Source organism: Pan paniscus, chromosome 5, assembly GCF_029289425.2.
Source record: "Pan paniscus chromosome 5, NHGRI_mPanPan1-v2.0_pri, whole genome shotgun sequence".
Classification (NCBI taxonomy): domain Eukaryota; kingdom Metazoa; phylum Chordata; class Mammalia; order Primates; family Hominidae; genus Pan; species Pan paniscus.
The window spans coordinates 174,271,866-174,297,449 of record NC_073254.2 but is presented as its reverse complement, the minus strand read 5'-3'; the positions used below and the strand labels follow the sequence as shown (position 1 = coordinate 174,297,449).

Below are 25,584 nucleotides of genomic sequence, written 5' to 3'. Positions count from 1 at the left end.
CTGGCTAACACGGTGAAACCCCGTCTCTACTAAAAATACAAAAAATTAGCCGGGTGTGGTGGCGGGCGCCTGTAGTCCCAGCTGCTCGGGAGGCTTAGGCAGGAGAATGGCGTGAACCCGGGAGGCGGAGCTTGCAGCGAGCCGAGATGGCGCCACTGCACTCCAGCCTGGGCGACAGAGGGAGACTCTGCCTCAAAAAAAAAAAAAAAAAAAAAAAAAAAAAAAAAAAAAAAAGAAAGAAAGAAAGAAAAAAAAAGAAAAAAGAAAAAGAAAAAAGCTTAAAATAATTTGGATGAAGCTATTTTCTCCTTCATAAAGTTCCTGAACAAAGTCACAACCCCAAACCTCCCCTGCCGCATATGTCACTGTACACAGACTGGTAGGGAAGTCATCTTGCATTTGCTTCCTTCTCTCCTGCTTTGCCTTGACAGGTGAAATCTCCTACTAATTGGCAAAACGAATGGATTATCTCATGTCCTTTGCTTTTATATGTGAGCGAAGATGAATGTTCTCTTCTGTTTTCCATGGCATTGCTGCGATGGACTATCATGTAACAGAACACGCTCGCTTATAAACAGTGCTTGTCTCCAGTAGAGTGTGGACGTTTGCTGCCACATGGATTACCTACTTGTCGACGATCAAGACTTCTGCCACGAGGATAACAAGCATTTTTTTGTTTCCTCTTAGCTCTGGCTTCTGGCTTAAGAATAACGCACATTGTTTGCCTGTGTTTGTGGACTTTGTATAAATCCACTTGCTGCTGTGATAATGTCTTGCTGAATGCCAGCATTATAATTTTAAAGGATAAATTAATCTGTGGGTTTTAAACGTTTTAGTTCAGACCTGTTTTGTTTTCACTTAAGGCTCTGTGAGAAAGAGAATCAACCTAGCTCCTATGTTATTTCAACTGGAAAATCGTCTCTAAATCACAATAAATTATCTTTGTTTTAAAAATGTGTAAAACATTAGGCATGGTACTTATTTTGCTCCATCATTCCAAAGATGATAATGTCTATTAGGGAATAACCAGGACAGTTACCTTTGCATCAGTTGAATGAATAAATCCCCTTAGTGGAATTTTTTTCTTGATTCTTAAAAAAAATACTGATTATGTTAGCCTTCTTTATAAATAGTGTGTTTGTTGGGGATTGATATTCTTGGTTCATTTTCTGGGTTTAAAATAGTATAGGATGAGAGTCCATATTTCTATCTTAAATAACTTTCTAAACAATTTCTAAAATGGCTAAAACACACTTGGTTTAAGAAGCATGCAATTTGTGATTAAAACAAAATGGAATGATTCTTTATTAATATATGTGAAGGAAAATCTCTTCTTTGAAATTGACTTTATTACTCATTTGCTAACAAAACATATTTTCTAGTTTTCAGTTACAGAGTTGATCAGGAATGCATTTTATTTCATTTAACAAACTTAAACAAGTAGTGATTTCATTGGTTTGGCTATGTTTCATGTTGTAGTTTGTTAAGAAATTGTTCTTGAAAGAAGATAACTGTTTTAAATATGACTGAGATAACTATTCCCTTAAACTCTGAAACAAGGCACCAAAAATGTCATTGGTTAGTTGGCTAGGGAGTTTAACCAACCTTGAAGTGTGAAAGCTATTTTATTTGATGAAACCTGTTTTCACACTTGTTCAATCCCTTTAGTTGTATACTAATTCCATTAGGAAGGATAGTTTTGTATAATGAAGCTATTTCTAGGTAATAGCTCCCATTCTAGGTAATTGCTACCACTTACTAAGCATGCACACATGTGCCCTGTGTGCTTCCCATATGATATCTCGTTTAATTTTCACAAACACCTTATGAGTTGGTTATTATTATTCAAAGAGGAGGCATTTGCTAGTCAGAGCATTAAGCAATTTCCATAAGTTTTCTCATTTAACAAGTGGCAGAGTTGGGATTTGAACTTAAACCTACTTGACTCTAATCTACATACTTTAGTGGAGTGGTTTTCTTTTAGAGACAGAGTCTCACTGTGTTGTTCAGGATGGAGTGCAATAGCACAATCAAAGCTCATTGCAGACTTGAACTCCTGGGCTCAAGCAATCCTCCCACCTTAGCCTCCTGAGTAGCTGGGGCTACAGGTGCACATCACCATACCCTGCTAATTTTTATTTTATTTTTGTAAAAATGAGGGTTTTGCTATGTTGCCCAGGCTGGTCTCATACTCCTGGTCTCAAGTGATCCTTCCATCTTGGTCTTCCAAACTGCTGGGATTACAGATGTGAGCCACTGAACCCGGCCTAGTTTTAAGCATATATTTTTGGTTGTGTACCCATAAAAGAACTTAGGAGCCTCATGTACCCCCTTATACTTCAAATTGTCACCTAAAGTTTTTGTCATACATGTAGTTGAAAAAATGTGGTTTCTGGCATATTGTAAACATTGATGGTAAAAAAGGTTATACTTCTGTATAAAAGTAATCTATATAATATAGATATCATAAAGAGTTGGTATGTCCTATAATTTTTTTAAAAAGTAAACTTTAGGACTTGCACATTTTACATTGTTTTCTTTTCTCCTGAAACTCATGTTTTCATTCCACTATCATATGGATTTTTATCCTATTATATGATTTTTTTTTTTCTTTAAGAGACAGGATCCCACTCTGTCATCCAGGCTGGAGTGCAGTGGCACTATCATACCAACCTTGACCTCCTGGGTGGGAGAGATACTCCTGCCTCAATCTCCCAACTACATATGCCTGCCATCATACAGGGCTGATTTTTCTTATTTATTTATTTATTTTTTGTAGAGATGGGGTCTTGCTATGTTGCCCAGACTGCTCTTGAACTCCTGACCTCAAGTGATCCTCCTACCTCAGCATCCCAAAGTGCTGGGATTACAGGTGTGAGCCACTGTGCCAAGTCCTATTACATATTTTTATGCCTGAAAATATTTTATTGATAATTCTATCATACATTTAAGCTAAAAGAAGAGTTTTTGTTTGTTTGTTTGTTTGTTTGTCTTTTGGAACAAAGTCTGGCTCTGTCACCTAGGCTGGAGTGCAGTGGCACAATCTCGGTTCACTGCAACCTCAGCCTCCTGGGCTCAAGCCATCCTCCCACCTCAGCCTCCCTAGTAGCTGGGACCACAAGTGTGCACCACCACACCTGGCTAATTTTTGTATTTTTGGCAGAGATGGGATTTCGCTATGTTGGCCAGGCTGGTCTTGAACTCGTGATCTCAAGCTATTTGCCCACCTTGGCCTCCCAAAGTGCTGGGATTAGAGGCGTGAGCCACCGTACCTGGCCAAGAATACATATTAAAATTGAAATTAATTTAAAAATTTTTTGGTGACAAAATTATTTAAGCCAAAAAATTTTATTCAGAGTTATTATTACAATTATTATTGGTACATAATTTAACAAGCATTAATATTATATACTACACATTTTGACTGATAATGATTGAATAAAGCAGATAAATATTTTTATTGAATATGCAGTACTTAGATAGATGAGACATTACCCCCAATTATGCAACATACACATGAATGAACATTACTTATTACTACAGTGACAGAGTTGAGAACTAATTCTAATCCTATTATTGGTTTTTATGTATGTAAGCACTTAGAAATATTTTTCACGTAAGTAAATATGTAGGAATTGAGCACTTTTTGAACTCCTTCCAAGGATATGCCAAATATCTCGTGGTGATTTATCACAACAGTTACTTTCATAATCCATAGACAATTCAAATAGGTTTTTCCTTAATTTTGTTGAAAGCAAAGAACTGGAAACCTCTTGATATACAAAAGTGTTTTGTTACCCTGTCGTTAGGGTCTTATCTATTTTTAAATTTGTGGTAATTCAAAAATTCATTCTCATGATATATCAAATAGTCATTATTTCTTCCTTCAATTCTTATGTATAGGCACTTTGCTTAAACTGATATTCTCAGAAAGGACTGTGAATACTGAAAAGTTATCACTTTCAAAACACTTTTGCCAGGATTATTTTTCTCACAAGCTGCTTTTATTATGTACTTTATATATATATATTTTCATCTAAACCTTGGAGCTACCTATTTAGCTTATCAACATATGGACACCATGTGTCCTGGTTAACCTGGTTAGCTGAACCAGTTCTCATTGTCCAAACAATCAAAAGTACGTACATGAGTCTCCATAGCCCTCATTTCTTTTCCTAATTCTTCTTTATTATGGCCATGGGCTTTGACTGGAAGAGGAGAAACAAGAGTTGAGCTTAGCTTATTTTGGTGGTTCTTCTGCCCAAAATTATTTTTGAATCATTTTAGTGGAATTTAGATTTCATATGTTTCAACTACTTCAAGAAACAAAGTACTGGCCAGGCATGGTTGCTCACTCATGTAATCGCAATGCTTTAGGATGCCGAGGCAAGAAGATTGTTTAAAACCAGGAGTTTGAGACCAGCCTGGGCTACAAAGCAAGACCCTGTCTCTATTTTTTTTTAATTTAAAATTAAAAAAAGAAAGGAAAAGAAAAGAAAAAAAAAGAAACAAAGTACTGAAACTCCAAGATTATTAATGAAACACTCATACACAAACTCCACAAAGGTACATCAATCCCTAGCTGTCTCCCATCCCACCTCCACCACCCATGCCAGTGACTGCGTATTATTTCTACCCTTTTGCTCTTTGACCGAAGGAGGTATGATATCAACACCATCTCATTTCCATATCCTGCAGATTGGGAAGGAGCTTTCTAATGGGATATTCATGATGCCAATATTTTACAAAACAAAAATTTGGAATCCATAGATTTCCTTTATGGAAACTCATCTATAGTGAGTGGTTTTATTGCTTGTATATTTAATTCATTTACTCAACAAATATATATTGAACCACCCTGCCTACAGAGACTGAGGACACAGCAGCAAATAAATGAACAAGGCCAGACACAGTGGCTGCCTTCAGGTAGGTTATATTATAATGGAGAGTCAGATGTTAAAGGACCAATTGCAAAATTAATCATTCACTACAATGATGAAAACTTCTATGAATAAAAAATAAGGTGATGTGAGAGGCTATAAAAGGGGATCAATCTCTCCCAAGGCTCAGGGAAGGTTTTCTTGATGCAGTGACCTTCTGTCAGAGAGTTGAAAAATTAGATGGTATAAGCCATCCTAGGTGGTGACTATTGAGAAAAAGCATGCACCAAGGCTCTGAAATGGAAATAAATGTGTTCGAGGACTTAAAAAAAAAAAAAAAGACAATGAGTAAGGGAGATAGAAACAGATATGGAAACAACCCAAGGAAGGGCCGGAGATGAGGTCGTGGTCAGATGGTGCAAAGCCTCACTTGTAGGAGGTTTTCACAATTTTGATCTTTATTTAAAGACCAATGACCATTGTAGGGATTTAAGGAAAGAGGTGAATAGTCAGATGTGCATTGAAAAAAATCACTGGGCCAGAGAGAAACTGGGACATCAGCTAGGATATTCTTGCAGTGGTCCAAGAGGGAGGTGCTGATGGCTTGGACTAGGATGATGGCAATGGGTGTGGACAGAGAGGACTTTAAGGGATAGTTAGGAATTAAGCAGGTAAAATGGATACAAAAGAAAGATTCTGAGTTGAGATGGAGCTCCCTGGGTGCTGCTGCAGCTACCCAAACCACAGCTGAGCAGGCTGTAGCTGCAGACCCACGCCTCCCACTCCAAAGAGCAGACAGGACCTACCCCACCCCCAGACTCAGGAATCACTGTACTCTTAGGGGCCTGGGAAGGCCCCTGCTGTCCTTGCAGGCTCAGGAGTGCCTGCTCCTGCTGCCTGGCTTCTCCCTGCTGTCGGTGCCTGCTCTGATGGGAGCAAAGTCCCCACAAGCCCAGGCACCATGAACGGCAGCAGGAGGCAGACAGATTCCAGGGCAGAAGGGGGCAGGTCCCTGGTGAGACCCCACCTTCAGGCCAGGGAGGGCCTGAAGACTGGGGACTGGGCTGCCAGTCCCACCAACTGGAGTGGGAACTGGTGGTGCCTTTCTGGGCCCTCCCATGGCCACCCATGGACCAATCTGTGTGCATTTCCTCACCTCTGAGGCCATAAAAGCCCCAAGATCAGCCAGAGCTGAACAGACATCCCGACGACCAGCTGCAGGGAGGAGCTGCCCTCTCTGCTGAGAGCTTCAGGACCTGCAGAGACACTGGGACTACCAGCTACAGGGAGGAGCTACCCTCTCTGCTGAGAGCTTCAGGATCTGCAGAGACATTGGGACTACCAGCTGCAGAGAGGAGCAACCCATTCCAGGGCCTCCTCTCTGCCAAGAGCTGCTGCAGACTTCTGGCTAACCTGCCTGCAGAGAGGAGCTGCCCTCTCCAGGGCCTCCTCTCTGTTGAAAGCTGAACACTCCATGGGACGACCTGCCTATGGAGAGGAATTACCCACTATGGGTCTTCTCTGAGCTGTTCTAACACTCAATAAAGCTCCTCTTCATCTTGCTCCCCTCTACTTCTCTGTGTACCTCGTTATTCCCAGATGCAGGACAAGAACTTGGGCAAAGGTGCCACCGGCCACAGAGGTTTCTGGCCAGAAGAGCGACAACCCAAAGATCCTGTAACATGTTGATATCCCAACATGTGAGAGTATTCTTTTCTACACACCTCCACCTCCACCCAAATTGACTTCTATCACTTAATTTTTTTCCAATCCTGAAGAATAAAAATGGAATCATGGTATTTTATTTTGCATTTATTTTATTACTAATGAGATTAAGCATTAGTTATTTGTATTTTATTTTTTCAATTTTCCTTTATTTGTTCTTCTATTAGTTTGCTTATTATCTTCTTTGTGACATGTAAGAACTCTATTTTATGGTTCTTATGTATTAAATGTCTATTTCAGATATTTTTATCAGCTTGAGACTTGATTTTTTAAATTTAGGTTTTAATGTTTTTTTTTAAGAAATAGGTTTAAATTAAGTAAATTTATCAGTCTTTTTATTGTGGTTTATCTCTTTCACATTTTACCAATAAATGTCTTATTAATATCTATGTAATATAGCATTTTTAATGTGAAAAAGGAGTTTCCATTACTCAGAATTTGGGGACCTCCACTGGTGTAAGAAACAAACAGGTCATGAATGTGTACTTGTGGTGTCACTGGGAAGAAGTTGAAAAGCTGTCTGCTTTGGGGAGAGTTTCAGTGGCTTGTGGATCTTTAACAAGTTTCTTGCTTGTCAGTGTTGAAAACATGAGGATTTTTTTCCTTTTGTTTTCATTTGCTTTTCTTGAAACCACAGAATATCTTGTTTTTCAGGCAACCCACTACAAAGTGCAAACATCAAAAGGAGCCTATCTTGCTATTAAAGTTTGGGACTTCAGAGGCAGGGGAGTTAGCTATGTTTTCAAAGTTGGATAATAGTGATAGGCCACATTTTCACATCTTAGTTGCATTGTTTATCATAAAGAGGAAAACATTTCCACTTCTCAAAATGTGTGTGTGTGTTTGTGTGTGTGTATATATATATATAGTAATATTAAGTGTGTAAATCATATACATGTCTTGCTGAGTACTTGAAAAGAATATTGACAAATGTATAAATGAAATTCTGGCTTATCTTATGAACTCAACTTTAAACAGCTGGCTTATTGAGTTCTGAAATAAAAAGCTATTTATTTATTTATTCATTAAAAAAATGTTTTTAAGAGACAGGATCTTGTTCTGTCACTTAGGCTGGAGTGCAGTGGTGCCATTATAGCTCACTGTAACCTTGAACTCCTGGGCTCAAGCAATCCTCCCACCTCAGCCTCCTGAGCAGCTGGGACTACAGGTGTGTGCCACTACAACTGGCTATGTTTTTTTTCTTTCAGGGACAGGGTCTCACTATGTTATTCAGGCTGGTCTTGAACTACTGGCCTCAAGCAATCCTCCTGCCTTGGCCTCCCAAAGCTCTGGGACTAGAGGCATGAGCCACCATGCCTGGCCGAAAGGCTATTTAATGAATTACTTTTATTGTAAAATTGATTAATCACAATAGAAGTATTTTCTTTCCCCACTCAAAGAGATATATGTTTTTATGAACACTTTAATCTCACATTTAACTGAAAACATTTTTTCTCTTCTAGCTTTTGTTTCTACTAAGATGACATCATACATGGCTATTGATGGCAGTGCTCTTGTAAGTATCCTTTGGAATACCCCAGGCTTTAGATATTGTCAGTTTGATGAATGAGTAAAATAGTAGGTTGATTTCAAGTTTGGCTAGCAATTTATTGTCCTCAATTTCATTAGCCACAGTAGAACCAAAGACACTGTTGCTAGATTTAAACGGTCTTATGGTTATCAAGCATTTAAGACCTCTAGATTTTTACTTTTAAAGTTTAAGCTGCATACCATGGTTTTAATATACTGTACATAAATTATATTTTAAGAAGATGTTAGCTATGGTACTAGTGGAACCTCTCATGCAACCTCTGTAGGAAAAATTCTGTTAATAATTTCACTGAAATAGGGCTGGGCACGGTGGCTCATGCCTGTAATCCCAGCACTTTGGGAGGCCGAGGAGGGCAGATCACAAGGTCAGGAGTTTGAGACCAGCCTGGCCAACATGGTGAAACTCTGTCTGTACTAAAAATACAAAAATTAGCTGGATATGGTGGTGTGTGCCTGTAATCCCAGTTACTGAGGAGGCTGAGGGAGGAGAATCACTTGAACCTGGGAAGTGGAGGTGGCAGTGAGCCGAGATCGCGCCACTGCACTCCAGCCTGGGCAACAGAGCGAGACTCCGCCTCAAAAAAAAAACATAATAATAATTTCACTGAAATCATGGGTATCTTTTAAAACAATTTTATGGTCATATGTTTGCCTAAGATAGGTAAGTGAATTGAGCAAGTATATAATCTCTATTAGACAAGGAAACTTATGCAGGGAAAAATTAGGAAGTCGATGTTAGTAACACGGCATTTCTAATAGAAGGGACTGTGGGGAGTGTTGTGGGATTGTATGGGGTGCCTCTTTTGGCAAATCTAATGACCTCATGATGGATGTATAGGTCAGAGTTTGAGGAGCAGAGCTAAAAGCAGAATCAGAAGTGGTGTGTTGGGAGGCTAAAGTATAGACTTCCTGCCAAATCTGGAATGTGGATTGTGGTTTCTTGATGCAAATTAGAAAATGGATGTCAAGGGAGTTTGTGGTAACAAGGATGAAGAAACTGAGTTAACTAGACAGCTCCTGAAAGGGACACCTTAGTAACATGCAGGGCGGCTGAAACATCCTTTGCTTGACTTGCTAACAATGTCATATCCCAGAAATTGAAAAGGCAATGAAGACACTTTAATTCCGGTGCTCATTCTAATTAAGGAGAAAACTTGCTAGGTATGAAAAAAAAATGCAGGAAACTTAAGAAGTTATGTATTGGCTGGGTACGGTAGTTCACGCCTGTAATCCCAGCACTTTGGCAGGCCGAGGTGGGTGGATCACTTGAGGTCAGGAGATTGAGACCAGCTTGGCCAACATGGTGAAACTCCATCTCTACTAAAAATACAAAAATTAGCCGGGCATGGTGGTGCGCACCTGTAGTCCCAGCTACTCGGGAGGCTGAGGCGAAAGGATCACTTGAATCTGGGAGGTAGAGGTTGCAGTGAGCTGAGATCTGTCACTGCACTGCAGCCTGGGCAACAAAGGGTTACTCCATCTCAATTAAAAAAATAAAATAAAATAATGATGCTGGACCTTTACCTCACACCAGATATAAAAATTAACTCAACTGGGAGGATGGCCTCACCAGCACACACAGGCCTGAATCATGAATGGAGAGTGACCAACAAATGATAAGGTATTTCTTTAAAAAAAAAGAAGTCATGCATTGTAGGATATTTGCCATCTAAAGCTTGGAGAAAAGGAAGGAAGGTGTGATCCAATGGGCATGGATGGGTGGGTGTTTTTTGATAATAGAAATGTGAATAATTACAAGGAACATAAATAAGAGGAACAAATAAGAGAATCAATGTGGCTGCGGTAGGAGGCTTTGGCTAGGAGTTGATATAAAGACTCGTTTACAGGATGCTAAAAGGGAGTCCTGTGGTCAAGATTTAATGCAAATGGACATTGCAGATCTGTAAAAATAGAGTAAGGAAGTTGAAGTTCAGAGTAACAAAAATGAAAATTTTTAAATAGGAAAAATTCCATTTTAAGATTATAAGCATGGCTGGGCATGGTGGCTCATGCCTGTAATCCCAGCACTTTGGGAGGCTGAGGCAGATGGATCACGAGGTCAGGAGATGGAGACCATCTTGGCCAACATGGTGAAACACTGTCTCTACTAAAATACAAAAATTAGCTGGGCATGGTGGCGCATACCTGTAGTCCCAGCTACTGAGGAGGCTGAGGCAGGGGAATTGCTTGAACCTGGGAGGTGGAGGTTGCAGGGAGCTGAGATCGCATCACTGCACTCCAGCCTGGTGACAGAGCAAGACTCTGTCTAAAAAAAAAAAAAAAAAAAAAAAGGATTATAAGCATGTGTGTATGTACTATTTGGAACAAAGACATAAAAAAGAAAGGATTAGGATTGTTGGATCCTTGGGAAAGGTAATGCAATGTTTAATTCTTATATTGCTCCACCTTTTCCACTGAAAGGATGTAATCTTCCAACTGGAGGAAGTTCATCTTATATGTTTAAGAAGAACTGGAAATCAAGGTAATAAGAGAGCATTTAAGTGTTTTAAATTAACAAATTTATTTGTTCATTGGAACATTCAGTTAATATTACCTACCCTTACCTATCCTGATTCTATCATGCATCAGGCACTGTACCAGGTAGGGTAGGAACTGGAGATTTAATTGGCTTTGGACAAGTTAAAGTCTCTACATCTACAAGTATAACTCTGGGTATTGGAATCAGATCGCAGATGTGATTACCAAAGGACTAACATATCATCCATGTAATTCCCAACCTAGAGCCATTACCACTATAATAGGTAACCTGTTTCCCTTGGTCTTGTGTACAAATGAATTCTATTCTTATTAGTGGAAACTGGCTATTTATGTATCTTCCTCATTTCATGAGCCATCTCCACTCCTAGAGTCAATCAGCCAGCTCTCCTCGTGTGTCTATTTTTCCGTTATTTTTATCTCACAGCCGTCAGTGTCTGGGCGGCACTGCTGAACATTTCTTTTAAGCATTTCTTCCAGCAGCTTTTCAGTGGTTACCCTACTTTATCTTTCCATTCAGAAAATTAGTTCAATTTTCTGCTGTCATTTGTTCTCTAAATAAAATGTAGCACAGGAGACCTATTTTTATGCTAGGTAGTTTCAGTAGGTTTGACACCTTTGACCTAATCACATCTTGAATTACACTTCATTTCCACTAAACTAACACTTATTGAGTTATATGGGTTGAACAAACTGCTTGGTGCTGGGGTATAAAGATGAGGAGCATACCATCTTGTTGGGGGTAGGGGGAAGGAATATACATTTAAGGTCCTTTCGTTGATCCTAGCCTGCTAGTTTTCACTGAAGCTGGTATGGTAAGTGGTGCTAAAAAAAACTGCTTAGAATTCACAACTAAATTTTAAGTGTTATTTGAAATTTTATTATGTGTATACCAAACAGCATTGTCCTGTTTTGCTAAGCTGAGTTGTTTACCTGATAGTATTCTTTTCTCTCTTCTAAATGAAACAATGGGATTTTCAAAGCTACAGTTTCATGTAGATCCAAAAGTATCAATCCACAAAGTTCTATTGGTTCAGTCTCTTAAATATTTCTCCATCTTCACAGCCACAGCTCTTGCCCTCTTCCCCTGGGCTTTTGTCTCTGGCCCTGTGTCCCTCCAATCCAATTGCCACATGACAACGAGAGTGAATTTTTCTTAAATGGAAATCTGATTATGCCACTTGCCTGCTTACATTGGTTCAATGTCCCATTGTCCTTTGGATAAACTTCATACTTTAAGGCCGGGAGAAGTGGCTCATGCCTGTAATCCCAGCATTTTGGGAGGCTGAGGTGGGAAGATCACTTGAGGCCAGGAGTTCGAGACCAGCCATGGGCAACATAGGGAGACCCCATCTTTACAAAAAATAGCCAGGTGTATTGGCTCGTGTCTGTAGTCCCAGCTACTTGGGAGGCTGAGGTGGGTGGATCGCTTGGGCCAGGAGATCGAGGCTGCAGTGGTCCACTGCACTCCAGTCTTGGCTACAGAGCAAGACCCTGTCACAACACACACACACATGCACACACACGCCTTTAGAATCTGGCTCATTGTGTGTTGGGAAATCTTCAATATAGTTACTAGATTTGGCACTATCCCCAGACTTCTCTAAGAATTGGTTTATGTAGTCCTTGATATTGATAAAGTTTCCTCGAATCACACTATGGTGATAACCAAGTGTTATGCATGAAATCATGATTGCTTGGTTTTCTTTTATGATCAGTTTCTCATTAAAATAAATAAATAAATAATATTAGCATATATGAATCTTCAAGGCTTGATTATAAAGTTCTCTGGTCGGCCGGGCGTGGTGGCTCATGCCTGTAATCCCAGCACTTTGGGAGGCCGAGACAGGTGGATCACGAGGTCAGGAGATTGAGACCATCCTGGCCAACATGATGAAACCCCGTCTCTACTAAAAATACAAAAATTAGCTGGGTGTGGTGGTGTGTGCCTGTAATTCCAGCTACTCAGGAGGCTAAGGCAGGAGAATCACTTGAACTCAGGAGGTGGAGGTTGCAGTGAGCTGAGATGGCGCCACTGCACTCTAGCCTGGGGGATAGAGCGAGACTCCATCTCAAAAAAAAAAAAAAAGTTCTCTGGTCTTAGATAGATTTTAGTAACGCTGTTCAACTAAAGAAGGAAAACAGCCTTAATTTAAGGATCACAGGGCTCACTGGGAATGAGACAGATAATCTCTTTTACTGTTATACATAGTTCCTGTACCCAAAGCTCCTAAAATGTTTTCCCTGAAACAAAAAGTTACGTATATAAATCATGGATATTTCGCTCAGTTTTCTTGCTGACAAGGAAACGGTCAGTGGATGTGAATGCATGTTTATGTCTGCTACTGTGGTTAAGTTATTTGCTGTTGCCTGGACTCTCACCTGTGGGATGATCTGTCTAATAGCAAACTGGTATTTGCTGTGTTTACTTCACAAGACAGCTCTGCATTCCCCACTCACAAAGCATCGGTCTTTATGTGACTATGTGTAGTCAACAGCCCAGACACGATTTCTGCCTGCATGAAACATGCATGTCTCACCGCTCACTCCATCTCTGTGCTCATCGTGTGAACTGCAGGGAGTGGAAGTGAGGAGTTTATTCTTCACATTTCTGGTCAATTAAAAAAAGCTGAAACTTTGCAGTTTGCTTTCAGGCTACATCAACATAACCCTATGTTGAAATAAGGGGCCAAAGCTGCTCTTCACATGGGTCAAACACAGGAGACTTGAACATATTTCCTGTGGCAAGGACTTAGGTGGGAAGGGCATGAGAGCTCTCTGGGGAATAGATTATTGGTAGGGGTGGGAGGGGCTCATTCAGTAGAAAACTTCTGTCCTCATGCCACCCCTGCCCCATGAATTCTATATTTCTTTTATTTATTTATTTTTTATTTTATTTATTTATTTATTTTTAGACAGAGTTTCGCTCTTATTGCCCAGGCTGGAGTGCAATGGAGCGATCTCGGTTCACCACAACCTCTGCCTCCCAGGTTCAAGTGATTTTCCTGCCTCAGCCTCCCGAGTAGCTGGGATTACAGGCATGTGCCACCACGCCCGGCTAATTTTGTATTTTTAGTAGAGACAGGGTTTCTCCACGTTGGTCAGGCTGGTCTTGAACTCCTGACCTCAGGTGATCCTCCTGCCTTGGCCTCCCAAAATTCTGGGATTACAGGCGTGAGCCACCATGCCCAGTGCGCATTTCATATTTCTTTGATTCCAGATTCTCAGTATTTGGAGGGTTTGTTGAAAGAGGATGAGGGAGAAAGGTATTGTGCTTTTTAAGGAAATAGTCTTTTAGTAGAACTAGAGATTTGTTCAGCAAAAGTCCATTTTACCTTCAAGAAAATACCAAGAGTCAACTCTTCCTGTGAATTCAAGTTTCATGTCAGTCAATCATATGGGGTTTTCTCTATGGATGTGCCTCTTTGGGAGTGAGAAAGGTATTGGTGAAACTTTTGTGTTGCTTAACTTTGCTGATATTATTTACTAGCCAAGGTATTTTACAGCTCTGAGTAATCGAGCAGTAGATGGCTTTGCAGACATCTGTCAAAGTTCCACTATCTGCCAGGCACATAGGAAGGCATCATGTTTACTAAAGGCATCATATGAAGGAAAAATTGATATAAGACCATAAAACTTTTTGTTAAATATTTTTTTGAGTGCTTACTTTATGTCAGTCATTGGGCTAGGTGCTAGATTTTGAGGACATGGCATGTTCAAGAACATCAATTCTGTCTTGAAGTCTTGGCCAGTCATTGATGCATTTTAAGCAGAGTTGTAGTTGTTCAGTGGTGTGTTGAATGGGTTTTGAGGATCTAGACTGTAGATGGGGAGTCCAGGAATGAGATGGTTGGTCATTGTTTAAGAGAGAACTGATATGGATCTGACTAAGGCAGCAATAGTGGAGATAGAGAGGAAAGAGAGATTTGGTAAATATTAGGAAGCAACCTGGACATGGGTGGTGCATGAGCAAATGTGTAGGAGAGGGGAAAGGGCAAACCTGAGATTACTCACAGGCTCTGGGTTGGACCGTTGGGTAGGCAGTGTTACCACAGTGTGTGTATCATGGTATCCCACACAGATAAACAGATTATAATATCAATTTCAGAGGCATAGCAAAACATGGTGAGAACACAGAAGACAGAACAGCAGGAGAACATATAATTAAACAATAGGCTTAGGAGTCTGACTGGCCGGGTCCCATTCTTGGCTTTGCTACTAGCTGTGCGTGATCAGTGGAGAAGTTTCTTAACCACACCAAGCTGAAGTTCCTCATCTGTGAACAGGAGGATAAAAATAGTACCTACCATGAAGATCTTCAGAGATAACATAAATAGCTTATTACAGGGGCTACAAATAAATAACACTGGGTGAATATGAAGTTAGTATTAGAACTAACCACCTTCTGATGTCAGAGAGGGCTTCATAGTGGAGGTGCCATTTGACCTGGATCTCAGAGGATGAGTAAGCATTAACCAGGAGAAGAATGGGGAGGGAAATACAGTATTCAAAAGCAAGGAGCTGTTTAAGTGTCTGATATTTCTGCAGAATAGAAAAAAGTTATCTGGGTATGGTGGCTCACACCTGTAATCCCAGCACTTTGGAAGGCCTAGGCGAGAGGATCACTTGAGGCCAGGAGTTTGAGACCAGCCTGGGCCACATGGCATGACTCCATCTCTACCAAAAAATAACAAATTAGCCAGATGTCCTGGTGTGTGCCTGTAGTCCCAATTGCTACTTGGAAGGCTGCGGTGGGAGCATCGCTTGAGCCTGGGAAGTTGAGATTGCAGCGAACCATGATCCTGTCACTGTACTCCAGCCTGGGTGAAAAAGCAAGACCCTGTCTCAAAAAACAAACAAACAAACAAAACCCAAAACCAAAACAAAACAAAAAAGCAAAAAGTTTTGGTGGTATATTGAGGCCAGTATGGGAAGAGACTTGTTTGTTATTTGTGGATTTAAGATGGAATCTTATAAATGAATTAACTGATTTCCATTCAAGGGTGGTACACATTTTGACATTCCGTTCATCTTCCAACATATAGCAATGATAGACAAAGAAAAACATAAAAAGCCAAAAATGATAGTTAGGCTCAGAAACATGGTAAGCATCTCTGTGGATCAGAAATGAAAAGTGTAGCATGACTGAAGCCATGAGCTGGATAGGCACCTGGTCTGGAAGCAGGAAGTAGTTTGCCTCTGCCTGCAGGTTAAGGGATAGGGGTGTAAAAAATGTTCCGCTAAATGTGGGGAGAGCTAGCTAGGTTCACTCCATGATGACAATGGAGCTTCCTCACTTGTGAAAGGAGCTAAAGATAAGTGGAGGAAACAGTTGCCAAATCACTGCCTGAGATGACACATTTTGCTAGTTGTGGGCCCTGGGAGGAAGGAGATACAGACACAGGCACCAAACCAGGAACTAAATTTAGTCACCAACTGGATCAGTGACAGGATATACAGATGTTTCTTGACTTACCATGGGGTTACATCCTGATAAATCTGTAATAAATTGAAAATATCTTAAGTTGAAAATGCACTTAATACACCTAATCTACTGAACATCATAGCTTAGCAGAGCCTGCCTTAAACATATTCAGAACACTTAAATTAGCCCACGACCGGGCAAAATCATCTAACACAAACCTATTTTATAATAAAGTGTTGAAAATCCCATGTGAAGGTATCATACCATGTATTACTAGCCCAGGAAAATATCAAAATTCAAAATTTGAGGTGCAACTTCTACTGAATGCATACTGCTTTTGCTTTTGTACTATCATAAAGTCATTGTAAGTCAAACTATCCATCATAAGTTGGGGACCATCTGTGCAAGATTCTCTATGATTAAATTAGGATATTTTTGTAGAACTAGTTTTGCAGTAACTAGAGGTAACTTCTAAACAGCAAAAGAGAGAGCCATAAGCACAGATGGGAAGAGAGAGAGAGAAAGTGAGAGTGTGTGTGTGTGAGAGAGAGACACACACACACACGCACAGAGAGAGAGAGAGAGAGAGAGAGACAGAGACACAGAGAGAAAGAATGCCATACAGACAGATAGTAAGGCAGAGAAAGAGAAGACATAAAACTTTTTCACTTGCAATTCTGCAAATTTAAATTCTATCATAGCCTGGATATTTGTGTCCCTCCTATTCAATCCCCACAAATTTATACATAGAACCCCTAATCCCCAATGTAATGATTTTAGGAGGTGGAACCTTTGAGAGTTAATTAGGTCATGAGGGCTTCACCCTGATGAATGAGATTTGTGCCCTTATAAGAAGAGACCAGAGAGAGATGATTTTCTCCCTGGCCATGTGAGGATATAATAAGAAAATGGCCATGTGTAAACCAGTAAGAGGGCCCTCACCAGACACCAGCTCTGCCCACATCTTGATGTTGGACTTCCCAGCTTCCAGAACTGTGAGATAAATATTTGTTGTTTAAGCCACTCAGTCTATGGTACTCTGTTACAGCAGTCCAAACTGACTAAGACAAATCCCAGAACACATTTACAAATAACAATGCTAAGAAAGATAGAATATAGAATAAAAAATTAGAAGATAGCTTCATTTTAAATTAAATAAAAAGTTAAAAGCTCGACAAAATGTTTAAGTATGAGGTTCAAAGAAACTTTTAAAAATTTTTGAAGAAAAATCAAGCACCAATAATAAAGTATCAGTTGGTTTTTTAAAAATTTATAAATATCAGAAAAGAAAATACCTTTCTTGCAATAGCTCAATAGATGGCATAAACATTGGACACTTTCAAAAAAGAGTATTAGTAACTTGGAAGCAGATTTGAAAAATTGATATAAGACATAAGTAGCATAGAGAGATAAAGAGATTAAAAAAGAGCTAAGATATGAAAGAAAAATCACTCATCTCTAACACAAATCTAACAGTACTCCCAAAAGAAGAGAATGAGGAAAATGGCAGAAAAGCATGATTTGAAGACCTTTTAAAATTTTCCATGCTTGAGAAAAGATGCAAGTTATCAATTAAAGCTTCACTCAGAGGATTGAGCAGTATAAATAAAGATAAGTCCATAACTAGAAACATTGCAGTAAAGTTACAGTATATCAAGGATGATGAGAATGCCTTAAGAGAGTGAAAAGAAAAATCAAGTACAATGAATGACAGACTGATAGCAGAAATCGATCAATGTGATAGTTGTTAGAAGACCAATGATCAAAATAGTCAAAGTGCCAGGGGTGAAAATACTTTTATACCCACCTCAATTATCATTCAGTTTTGAGGTGAAAATAAAGGCATTACAATACACACAGAGACTGAGAATTTACTGCCTATGGATCCTCATTAAAAGGGACTATTCAAAGAGGCACCCTCCTAAACAGAAAAGTGGATCCAGTGGGAAGCTATATGATAAATGAAAGAAAGATGATCCCAGAAATAGGAAAACTTGTGATTTCTGATTGAGAAATAATAACTTAAATCATAATAAATTTATGATTAAGAATAATAATACACTTAACATTTTTAATGGAAAAATAAATATGTAGACTGCAATAACAAGAGAGTAGTCATTCAAACAGGAGTTACAATATGCTAAGTTATGTTATATTTATGGTGAATTTAGAAATACTAAATTAAACATCAGAGAAATTGCATGTGAGAAAGAAAATAGGGAAAAATAAAAGTAAATGAAGTGAATGAAACCAAAACCGCAAAATAAAAATGTTGTTAAATATAAGTAGATTAAACTCACCTATGAAAAGGCACAGATAATCATGTTATATTAAAAAAAATCAAAATGTAGTCATATGGTCCTTATAAAAGAAATGGCAAAAACCAACCAACCAACCACACAGAAAGTTTGAAAATAAAAGGATGGAAATGCTAACAAAGTTGTAATTCCAGCAACAAAAATTAAAGAGAGAATAAAAGATTTGGAAAACAAAATTAGCAGTTTTGATTTAGGTTTACATAGAATGTGATATGATTTGACTCTGTCCCCACCTCATCTGGAATTGTAATCCAAATTGTAATCTCTGCATGTTGAGGGAGGGACCTGGTGGGAGGTGATTGGATCATGGGAGCAGTTTCCGCCATGCTGTTCTCATGATATTGAGTGAGTTTTCACAAGATCTGGTTGTTTGATTAGTATCTGGTGCTTCCTGCTTCTCTCTTTCTCCTGCTGCCCCGTAAGACGTGTCTCTCTCTACCCCTTCGCCTTCCACCATGATCGTAACTTTTCTGAGGCCCCTTCAGCCATGCAGAACTGTGAGTCAATTAAACCTCTTTTGTTTATAAATTACCCAGTCTCAGTTAGTATGTTTATAGCAGTGTGAGAATGGACTAATATAGAATGTTTACAAAATTTGATTATGTAATGTCACAAATAAATGCTAATAATTTCAAGAAATTGATATCATAAAGATCATATGTTCTGAACAAAATGCAATGAATTTAGAAATTAAAAAAAGTAGTAAAAATTTCCCATATGCTAAGAAACCTATAAATACATATTCCAATGTCTTATTCTAAAGAAATGATTTAGAATGGAAAAACAAGGCGATACAAGTAAAGCAAAATTCCCAGTAAATGTATAGCTCTGAATGTTTTATTATGATAAAAGCAAAGAATATAAATAAGATATACATCACCTCTAGGAGCTGGAAAAAGAATAACAGAGTAATTTTTTAAAAAATTTAAAGAAAGGGTAATAAGTTAACAGCAGACATTAATGAAAGAGAAAAAATAAACAGGTAGAAGGAGATGTAGGAAAGATTTCTGAAACTCTGAGATAGGAGACTAAAACATATTCCTGGTTGTAGAAAGCTAAATTTTATATATTGCAGGAGGGTCTGTAAGTAGGACACTTTGGAAGAAACGTGGGAATATCTAAAAAATTAAAGATGCACATATCCTATGATCATGGAATTCCACTTCCATACACATAGGTAGCCCAGAAAGACACCTGCATATATGCATAATGGAAGTTATACAAAATTGTTAATTGCAACATTTTTGTGATAGCATAACATTGTAAATAATTTCAATGTGCATCAATAGGTAGAGATACATTGTGGCATTTTTCTTCACTGCAGTACTATGCAGCATTGAAAATGAACTAGAGATACACATATCAACGTGAAAACATTACAAAAACATAATAGTGAAAATTAAATGTCTGCATTAATGTTATTACTTCTAGTTTTGTTAAAATATTATTTATAGATAGTAAAAGTGCAAAGGAGTTCGGATGTGGTGGCTCGTGCCTGTAATCCCAGCACTTTGGGAGGCTGAGGAAGATAAATCTCTTGGGCCTATGATTTCGAGACCAGCCTGGGAAACAGAGCGAGACCCTGTCTCCACAAGGAGAAAACAACAACAACAACAAAAAAAGCAAGGAAATGATCAACATCACATTCAAGTTAGTGTAATGTGAGGAGAATGAGAGGGAAATGAAAAAGGGAAGGAGTACACAGAGAGATAACAGTATACTTAATTCTCTTAAAAATAATCTCAAAAAGAAAAAAGGCAGAAAGAAATGGATGATCAATGAGTTAGAATATGAATATAATTGAAGCCTTTGATACTGTATTGTTGAAGTGCTTTCTAAGTGTGTATCTGTATCTTACTGCAATAAAAGGGTTTAAGCACAGAAGCTTGGTTTTGAGGGAGGTCTGTGGCAATCTCTGTCCTTTGGCAGTGTGCCTTCCTGTTACTATCATGACGCCTCTTTTCAGTGAAGATTCTTGAAGGAGTAGTCTGCAATGCTGTCTTTATTTCTTCAATTCCCACTCATCTCTCAACCCACTCGGATTGGTCTTGTAGCCCCACACAATAGTTAAACTGGTTTTGCCAAATCTCTAGTGAATCCATCCTTCATTTTTTCTTTTCTTTTTTTTTGTTTTTCGAGATGGAGTCTTGCTCTGTCACCCCAGCTAGAGTGCAATGGCATGATCTCGGCATACTGCAACCTCCGTCTCTGGGGTTCAAGCAGTTCTCCTGCCTCAGTCTCCCGAGTAACTGGGATTACAGGTGCCCACCACCACGCCCAGCTAATTTTTGTATTTTTAGTAGAGACGGAGTTTCACCATGATGGCCAGGCTGTTCTTGAACTCCTGATCTCGTGATCCGCCCACCCTGGCCTCCCAAAGTGCTGGGATAACAGGTGAGAGCCACCGTGCCTGGCCAAGAGGAGCTTGTGGTTTGTTTTTTCACACTGACAGTACCGGAAGGTTTGGACCTACCTTTCTCTTGTATTCCTCCCTCTGCTCCACGACAACCTTCTCTCCTGCCTCTCTTTACTTTTTCTTTGGCTGTTAATGGCACAGTCCCCTTGCTGGGCTTCTATTGCTTTTCTGGGGCATGTTGGTTTTCCTTTGGATTCTGATGTTGAGCGTTTGTCATTCTATACATTCTCTGGGTGATCTGACCAAAACATGAGACTTCTACTCTTTATACAGTGACAAGTCAACATTTTATGTCTTGATTCCAGATTTTCCTCCCAATATCTAATCCCTTATATACTGCTGTATACCAAGTATTTCCACTTAGATGTCTCACATGTTTATCAAACTTAGTATCTTTACTGCTGAAACAATATGTACATTTCTAACTGTGTTCTCTATGGTGCTAAGTCATTTATTGCAATTGTTTCAGCTAGAAACTCCACGATTTTCCCTGGAACTTTGCTCTTCCCCACTTTCTACATTGTCTTTCTCCTTCTTCCGTCTTCTCTTGCACCCTTCCTGCAGCTCCTTATCTCCTCTCCCTTCCTTCCTCCCCTTCTTCCCAGTCCTCCTTTCATTTCTTCTTTTTCTCTTCTAGGTGGAAAGTGCCGTGGTATCCATCTTCGCCACAATCTCTAGTCCTTGCTTCCCTGCCCTACTTCTTAACGAAACAGCAACAATGCAAACAAATATCCTAACAGTTTACTATGCAGAGTTTTATTCTTGAAATACCTATTTTCACTTTACCATTTACTTTGGTGACTTTGGGCAAAATTCTGAAGCTCCGTTTGCTTTAATTTCCACTTCTGTAAAGTGGATATAATAATAGCACCTGAGCCAGAAAGGTGGCTATGAGAGTTCAATGCTAGTATCTTGAAAAGACTCAGAGCAGCGCCTGGCACATGCGAGCATGATATGATTATTAAGCTTGATTCATATTTTTTAGCTGTCATCGTGGTTTTTTAAAATAAGAGATGGGATCTTGCTATGTTGTCCAGGCCAGTTTTGAGCTCCTGGGCTCAAGACATCCTCCCACCCCGGCCTCCCAAATCACTGACATAGGCGTGAGTCATCACACCCAACCTCTGTCATTGTTTTTATTACTGCTTCTATTATTATTATTAGAATGTCTATTGTCTGTCTTCATTATTCACTACTATGAGAGATTATTTCAATTAATGTATTAAGTATTATTTAAGGTGGTTAGTCTTCTGAAAAAATTAAGCAAGCTTTTCATGTTTTCACAGGTAAATGTCTATTAATTGGATGCTTTAGAATCTCCTTTAAAAAGTTGAGTCTAGTTTTCCGGGAAGGATAAAAAACGTTTGTGGAGATGTCAGGGGTTTCTGGAGGAACATCCCTAACAGCTCTATCAGTGCTGTGCCGATCTGGTATGGCTCTAAAATAGTCAGGAATTTCTGTGGCTTGGTTGTTAAAATATTGGTAGTTTGAAGCTGTCAATGATGTGAGGGTTTGTACCACAGAAATTGACAAAAGCCACCAGTTAGGGCTCCTGCAACCAGAGAGCCCATTTTACCAGCATATCACTGTATAGTTTTTGCTGAAGATTAGGATCACTATGAAGTCTGATGTAATGACAGAGCATCTTACTGTGAATTTTAATACATCTTGGGGTAAATTTTGCCTGCAAGGTTTAACAACTACTATACGGATTATAAGTCAATATAACAGTTACCCGTAACCTGGGCGTTAGCCCCAACATTCAATATCAAAGGAGTTTCCTTTGTATATTTTCTACTGGGTCTTTTGTATATTTCCATGTGTTTTTGAGTGATTCGTGGCCAAATGAAGTTTTTGAACCATCTTTTAAAAAGTTAAAGAAAAATACACTTCTTCAATGAAAAAGAAATACATATTTTCAAAGAAAAATTTCCCCTCAATTTTAGGACTAAGTTAGGGCAAAATCAGATTTTTAGAATAATTTTTTAGTTTTACCTATAACATTCAAACTGGAAGAAAATAGAATGAGAAAATATCTTACTAGGCTCTGAATATTTATGATCATAACAAGTTATAATTTCCCCTATTGAAAAACCATCTCATAAAATGCTCAACTGGTTGCTTGCTTTTTTTTTTTTTTTTTTACTTACCTAGCGAAAAACCACATGCAAGATCATTTTGAAACGGACTAGTTCACGGGTTCCACTTCCTGTTGTGAGGAGTAAAATCTATCTTAGATGCAATAAAGTTCTCAAAGATTGTTTTCATTGTGTCATATAAACCAATTTAGGTTTCAAATTCATGTATGTTAGGGGAAACTGAAACTCCCTGAATTTGTTATTTCTATAATATGCAGTCTGTTTCTGGTCAGGGAAAACAGTTTTAACAGTTAATAATTTGCTTTAAGAGAATTATTGTCAGAACAGGGTTGACTCAATGACTCAATAACTAAGCTCCCTCCCCCACTTAAAAACCAAAAAAAAAAGCCTTTCTTTGAGTTGGGTGCCCGTTCTGCTCGAGGTATTGTTCTCATCCCATCCTAGGCATAAGAACGTGGTGTAGACCAAGGGTTGGTCTTGGGCAGAATTGAGACAAAGTTCACATTTTGGGGCTTTCCCTGGAAGTAACCCTAAGGTGGAGCCGGAGGGCTCCAGTCCCACTGGGTGCTCACAAGGAATGGGTGGAGGATACTCACTGGTACCCAGCTGGGAGCGATGGAAGGAGCATCACTTGCTCTCTGCCTTGGCTGATCCCATCGCTGCCCTCCAGGGACTTTCCTCTCATTTGTTCATCCGAAGGCTGCTCTTCTTGTTTGAACTAATGTAATTTCATCTTGTTCATTGGAGGCCTGAGCACTCTAGGAATGACTGTTAACAGCACCCTTTTCTCCCTATTCCCCTGGTTCTTGGTTTGTCTCAAGTGCTTGCTAGAGACTCCTGGACCCCAGATTTCCCAAATCTTACCCAGCATCTACATTCACGAATTCTCTTCTTTGTCTTTAGTCCTGGCTCTCAGCTAAAATTTAGCCACTCAAATAATATACATATTTGGGCAAAAATATTTTAGCAATAGGTACTAGTTGGGTTTTACTGATCTCAGAGAATTGGCATATCAAAAAAAGGTCCCAGGAGATGATTTGAGGGAATGATAGGAACTTTAGAACACAAGACAGGTCAGTGTGGGAGATATTTGTGAAGTGAGGCTGAGACTAGGTCCTTTTCATGATAACTTGCCTGGATTTTAGTAACATGCCATGATTATAACATGTCTATCTTTGCTTAAAATTTAAGGTAATTACTGCCATCTTTATGGATGATTAATTTTTGGGGGGATAAATTTTACTCTAACATTGGTCAGATGAAATGTCCGTGCAATATTTCTTGGGATCTATATTTCCCAGGAAATATAATTTAAACACTTTAGCTTCATTATAATTGCTGAAGGAAACATAAATCATACTTATAAAAATTATGATTTTTTTCTGTTTATTAGATATAAAGTATTTGTTTATCTCAACGATATAATATTATATTACACATACTCATATAAAGGGATGTTGTTTAGTTCTCAGAGGATTTTCACAAATAAATCTTGTAAAATCTTTATAAGACCTATAGGATTAGAATTATTATCAATATCTTCATTTTATAAATGAAGAAGCAGATTCAGAGAGTGCTATTTTCTTGGGCACCACAGCTACTAATTATAATAGCCAGGAATTGGTTCCAGGCCTCTGGATTTAAAGACCTTCTCCTCTTTTCACTATGTCATATCCCTTCTTCAAACATACAGTAGAACCATATACAATAGCTATCAGATCAATAGTTAGATATGTAGAATATAAGCCAGGAACCTCTAGAAAACATTATAAAATGCTGTACTAAGATTACATACCAAATTTTGGAACTGCTTTTCATTTTCACACGTTTTTTCCCCTGAGTTCTCTACCTGTTAACGGAAAAGGTTGTCTTTCAAATTTAAATCAGTTCAGCTTAGATATTTGTAAAGAAAAAACAAATAGAACTTCTTTAAGCAAAAATTTTTTTCTCTCTCTCTACACACACACACACACACGTATTTTAAAGCACTTAAAAATATTTTTTATTTTTGCTGATAGTCTGATTGTATGTTTGTTTAAAATGTATTGTGGAAAAAATGTATATTTCATATATATTGTCTTATGTCTGATTTGAAGAGCTAGTACAGAATAGTAGGTGGTAACTAATTTATCTTCCATAAAACGTGAGAAATATTCAGAGATATTTAAAGACAGAATAACAAACTTTAATTTGTCTGTAAATAAGAATTTCCTGATAAGGAGGGTTGATTGCTACTGAACTCTCACTGAAAGAGGTTGTGGAATTTCATTTTCTGGGATATTCAATTCATGTGGTTTAGGTGTAACCCTACGTGGTAGCAGGACTATGAGCTGAATAGTCAAGTGACTCTAATATTTTGAGATTGTAACAATTATCTTCCAGGTTTATCTGAATAATCATTGTTATCTAGAAATTGCAAAAGAAGCAGACATATTTTTCCTTCTCTCCCAAAAACACAAAAGGGGAAATATTTTTTGATTTTTAAAACTTCCGTGAACACTGTGCTATCATAACTAAAGTAGTAGTGAGAGCGGCTTGTGGGTGGGAACAGGAAACATCAGTGATAAATGCTCTGTGACTTTTTTTTTTTTTCAGGTTCAGCTCAATGTATATTGATTCTAATTAGCACATTTTGTGCCTCAGCTAGTAGCTCCCCGTTAAGCTCTGCCTGGAG

At 38.7% G+C, this 25,584-nt stretch overlaps 1 protein-coding gene across 4 annotated transcripts in view; it reads left to right on the top strand.

The window, feature by feature from the left end:
* IPCEF1 (interaction protein for cytohesin exchange factors 1) overlaps positions 1 to 25,584 on the top strand; it is a 201,532-nt gene that overhangs the window by 82,846 nt on the left and 93,102 nt on the right. For all 4 annotated transcript variants that reach the window (XM_034963117.3, XM_034963115.3, XM_063605526.1 and 1 more), the window contains exon 3: positions 8,069 to 8,121. In XM_034963117.3, the coding sequence (XP_034819008.1) occupies positions 8,086 to 8,121 (36 nt within the window). In that variant the 5' untranslated portion in view covers positions 8,069 to 8,085. The remainder of the gene's footprint in view (positions 1 to 8,068; positions 8,122 to 25,584) is intronic.